The 4,906-nt window shown below is 43.4% G+C and overlaps 1 protein-coding gene across 1 annotated transcript in view; it reads right to left on the reverse strand.

The window, feature by feature from the left end:
- Positions 1-438: 438 nt before the first annotated feature.
- The window catches only part of LOC112506054 (NADH-ubiquinone oxidoreductase chain 2-like), an 18,729-nt gene continuing 14,261 nt past the window's right edge, over positions 439-4,906 (reverse strand). The window contains exon 3 of the mRNA XM_025110083.1: positions 439-982. Coding sequence (XP_024965851.1) covers positions 439-982 — 544 coding nt within the window. The remainder of the gene's footprint in view (positions 983-4,906) is intronic.

Consider the following 4,906-nt stretch of genomic DNA (forward strand, 5'->3'; position numbering starts at 1 on the left):
CTCCTTGAGTATCATGGGATTGAATACCCCGACCTCCCAGAGGCTCCCGAGAAAGCTATTTCAGCCTTYCGGACAGTTAAGGGCAATTCCTACGTCCCTCATCGGTCTGAATCCCCACCCCCACATAACACTTACTAGATTTTTAAAGAAAAACTGAAAAAACGCTTCACTTCGTAACCTTATTCTCGAGTAGGAAGGGTTCTCGCTACTAAAGAAATTTCTTCAGTTGAAGTAGCTCTTTCCTGAGATGTCTTTCAAGCTGAAGAAGGAAGGGCGCTTTCCTTCGTTGAACACAAGACAGACGGGGACAAATCCAATCCCTTAATTCTTTGATCCCAATTCAATTGTTGTTTGATGTAATAATAGAGGTGTCAGGCTCAGACTCTGAGAAAGATGACATGTGGCTAGTCCCAACTCTTAGTCTCGTAGTCTTGAAACTCAGTCGTACTTCCTTTGGCTTTCGATCCCCTCGTTCACAAAGGGGCGCAACTGAARCTCATCTAACGATGTTATAGTGGTTGTTCGCTCCTCTTTCTCTTCCTCTTCCTCTTTTTCTGGTTCTGCTAGGATTTTGTCCTGATAGCRCCGTGCTTGTTCAAGAAAGAGAGAGTCCCTTTGACGGAGAGAAAGACTCCGGGGATAGATAGTCAATGGCCTATGAGGAAGACATCTCCTCTGTTTTTGCTCTTCTTTTTGGCCTTTGGGCTTTTTGACTGTCCAACTCAATATCWTAAAATATAAGTCATCTTTCTTCAAAGGCCGTTGACTCTGCTTCCTTGATTGAATAATCGAAGGTGAATCAATCAGACAGGACGGACGTGTGATAACAACACTTGCTTTYGTGCTGGAATTCCCCTTGGCGTCACTTACCTCTCTTTCCCTTGCTTTTCTCCCGTTTACCACAATGGCTGTCTCACTGTCTACTGGAGCTCGGATCCGACTCAAAGTGGGTTCGTGTGTATGCGCCCTGCCCAGAGCTAGCCTGAAAGAAAGTTCAATAAAAATGATTGACACTTGAAAGTAAGGTGAAGACTYTTTCCCCTAATTCATCCATGAATAGACTTTTTTCGCTAAGAAAGCCTCTACTGGGCGGGCTACTCCAATAATTACTTTTTTCTGGGTTCTTTCATAACATAAAGTCATCTAAACAACAGCTTTTAGCTTGCTTCTTGATTGTTGCGATCCCCTTCTTCTGTTCTTGACTCGTACCTGAAGCTAAGCCGGACTCAAGGAGGCTTCAAAGCCAGATCTTCGTCTTTCATATAGAAAGGAGACCTCTCCTTCTCAGGTTATCCCATTTTTTGCTTGAATCCGGCCGTCAACTTCTTCAACTGCTGATGCCGCTGACCTATATGGTGTGCTTTTCGTTCYTTTTGCTTCGAGCGCCCTTTCCCCTCCTCCACACTCAAGTTGCTGTCTTTCCTATGGCTTGGACCCTTTCCGTGCCTCTGAGGAAAGATTCTCGCTACTCAAGAAATTTAGTAAGTGAAGTTCTCCTATCAGCTTAAAAAGGGCTTTCCCATGTCGACCTTTCTTTAGGTTAAGTGGCGTGTAGCTAATCTCGCTAATATCTCAGATCGGGGGACAACTCTATCTCCGCTTCTGCTCATGCACTCGTTAAAGCAAACTCATGGCCTAGTTGGTGAATGAGCCTACAAGTGGTAACCGCTCTGTATCCGTCATCTCTTTTGAAGAAACTGCTGAGCTAGATGCGGYGCTTTCAAAATCCCGTGACTCTCAGTCATCTATCTTCTTTTCACCTGAAAATGTTGGATTGGGGGAAGGCTTTCCTTCTTTGTTGACTTCAACTGATACCGGCHGATAGCCCAATCTCTTAGTCTCGGAACTAATTGTCTATCTAGTAGCCACTCCTTGCTTTGATGAGTTAAGTGAAATGAAAGTCGATTTTGATCCTATATCGCAGCATCATGACTCGTCAATGAAGCCGACATGGGGCTAGAGTCATCACATCAAGTATTGGGCACGTGGGTGAGTGAACTCTAGTTGTGCTTSAGTTGCGATCCGCTCCGGTCAAGTCGAACCTTGCCAATTAGCTTCTGGAGATCGGGTTCTCACTACCAGTCCAAGTGGGAATTCTTCTAAGAAAGCCCCTTCTTCTAGTCTTTATCTTGAATCTTTCTTATTGTCTTTCCCTTTCATCTTGATATCAACTCTGACATTAACAAAGCATCGGGCGGGGAAGCTTTCAATATTATGATGAAAGATTAATATCGGAGAAGGTCCCACTCTGCTTGCGTCCGTTAGCTGACAACGTGTGTAATGCATGCTCCTGTTCCGCGGTTGGTGTTATATATAGAAGTTCTTAGTTGAGAGTATCAGGTCTTCAATTAGGGCTGATCTCCTCAACACATCCGCTGTTTAATCATCTGCTGCTGATGATCTTGTTGTCGCAGACGGTCTTCTGTTGGCAATTGAATCAACTCTTACTGCTCGAGTAGACGGTCTTCTTGGTGAGTGAATCATCTTCATCCTATAATAAATAAGGACATTTACACCACCTATTACAGGTCAGGTCCTAAAGCTATAGTGTAATTCCCTGTGACTATTSACAGGAGATCCTTCTATGCTTTCACCGATAATCACATCCAACTACATCCAGGAATCGCATCTGCCAKATGTGGTTTCGGGACCAGGCGTGTAACCTCGATAGCATGTGCMCTAGCCACCCAAGCCTATTAGTAGCTTAGATAAAGAAGGAAGCCCTTCGGGAGCTATTCTTTCCCTRATATTGGCAGGACTTACTAGCCCCTAACTGTTTCAATGGTAGGAGCAGGGGATTGAAGAGGGACATCCGTGCTAAGAAGAAGGGACTGCAGCCCCAAGGTGTAGCATCAGTTCCAGACAACCGCTCAAGTTCAAGTAAAGGCTTCTGTCCTAGGAAGAAAGGCTCGAAAGCCTAAAGCTATGATTTATACTTGCTCTCTCCCTGAAGTGGATGTGGAAAAGTGGGCACTAATGCAAGGAAAGGAGGTGTTGTTCGTCCACTTCTGCTCCAGCTGATAAATTACCTTGTAGTCAGAGGAAACTCAAACGTAAGCTAGAACCGGAGAAGAGAAGATACTTTAGGTTTAGTCCTATTGCCTGGAAGTAGAGGGGAGTTCACTCACACCCGGGGCTGCTTCATTCTCCTAAGCCTCAGAATAGACACCTTGHTGAAGCCCTAGGAGGGGAAGGAGTTAGTCTTCTAGTTTATCCCAGACTTATTGGAAATGGAAAGCCAGGGGAATGCTACCAACTCCCTTTACTCCCACGTTGGAAAGCATATGAACTTGACTGAACTGAATGACCAGCCCCGGGCCGGGGTAAAAGAAGAAGGGATAAGATAAGACRGTAGCACCCACCACTCTGTCAGTAGAAGGTTATCCAGTCGATCTTCGTAAGTAAGTAAGTAACACTTTCATCGATGATTCCTCTAATCCTCTAAAGGCTTAGAAGGGAGCTGAACCGTTTATCTCTATGAAATTCTTTGGCAGAGGGACTACAAAGTGGCCTCACTTCGCTCGCCTCCCTTCCGGTCGCCTCAGCTTCTGAATCCAATCTTGAACRTTCAGTTAGGCATTCACAAATTCACTTCTCTTTCAAGTTACAATAAGATTGTTATGCTCGTCTCGTGGTGACTTCTCAGTTAGGAATTATCATTGCCCCTTATAAATGGTTACAGGACTAGGGCCCTACTAGCCTCATCGGCCGATGTCTGCCGTCTCGCGATTCTTGCGTTTATGGACCGAAGGAAAATAATTCCAATCCTACTTCAGGGCAACATGCTATATTATATGATATATCTTGGGAGTTGAAGGTCGCAGTYCCTTTCCCTCAGGCGAGTTCCTCACTTAACTTAAAAGAGGAAGGAGTCTTTGYGAATTCAGTAGCTATGCTATGTAATACACACCTGACTTCTACCTTCGTGYGTCAATGGATCTTTCACATACTCCCTATTTATTATTGTCACACCCCGCTAAAGCGGAATCGCGAGGTATGACAGGTAGAGTCTCATAGCAATAGTGTATAAACAACACAACCATACAATTTAAAACATAAATACATCATAACTAAAGTTTACAATCCCAAATACAAGTTTGCAAAATAAACACAAAAGAAATTTTGAAAGCGATAAATGTGACACGTCTTCTAATAAGCGTCACCAGAGTCTTTCTTACCCAGAAAAGCACGTCAAAAACAAGTGTCAACTACAAGAGTTGCTGAGTTCACAGGTTTCATATGGACAAAATGATTTTAAATGCAGCAATCTCAGTTATAAATTTATGAGCAATATCTTAAAATAAAACAACGTCATACACATGATATAAATTTGTTGAGCCACTACTAAACCTGAACAACTTTCAACGCCCCACGAACTACCTCAAAGGTGGTAGCGAACCACATGTGTAGAACATACTTACGAACTACCTCAGCGGTGGGATTAAAACCCCACATGTGTAGAACTCGTGCCGGACTACCTCAGAGGTGACCACTTCGTGTCACATGTGTAAAACTCCTACCGGACTACCTCAGCGGTGACCACTTCGTRTCACATGTGTAGAGCAAATTTTAATGACCAAGTGCACCCCTACTCGTCAGTAGAATGGGTGGGTATAACAACCAAATAGCGCTATCCACTAGAATCATAGGCTCAAAATGAGTTAATAGTAGTGTAACAAACAGGGACTTTTAAACTCAACATATTATCAATGGTGTATACATTAAATTGCTCACAACATGATTCATAAATCAATATAAATTTATCAAACATTCATTAATCATGCTTTTCACCCCAAAACAAGAAATTGATAAAAAGGGGGCTGTGAAACTCACTTTTGTTGTGGAGCTTCGCAAGAAAAAGAGATACGATCCAAACACCGCACTAGATCAACGATTCCCTATCAAT

The sequence above is a fragment of the Cynara cardunculus genome (assembly GCF_001531365.2).
Source record: "Cynara cardunculus var. scolymus isolate 2C chromosome LG 2, CcrdV1, whole genome shotgun sequence".
NCBI lineage: Eukaryota > Viridiplantae > Streptophyta > Magnoliopsida > Asterales > Asteraceae > Cynara > Cynara cardunculus.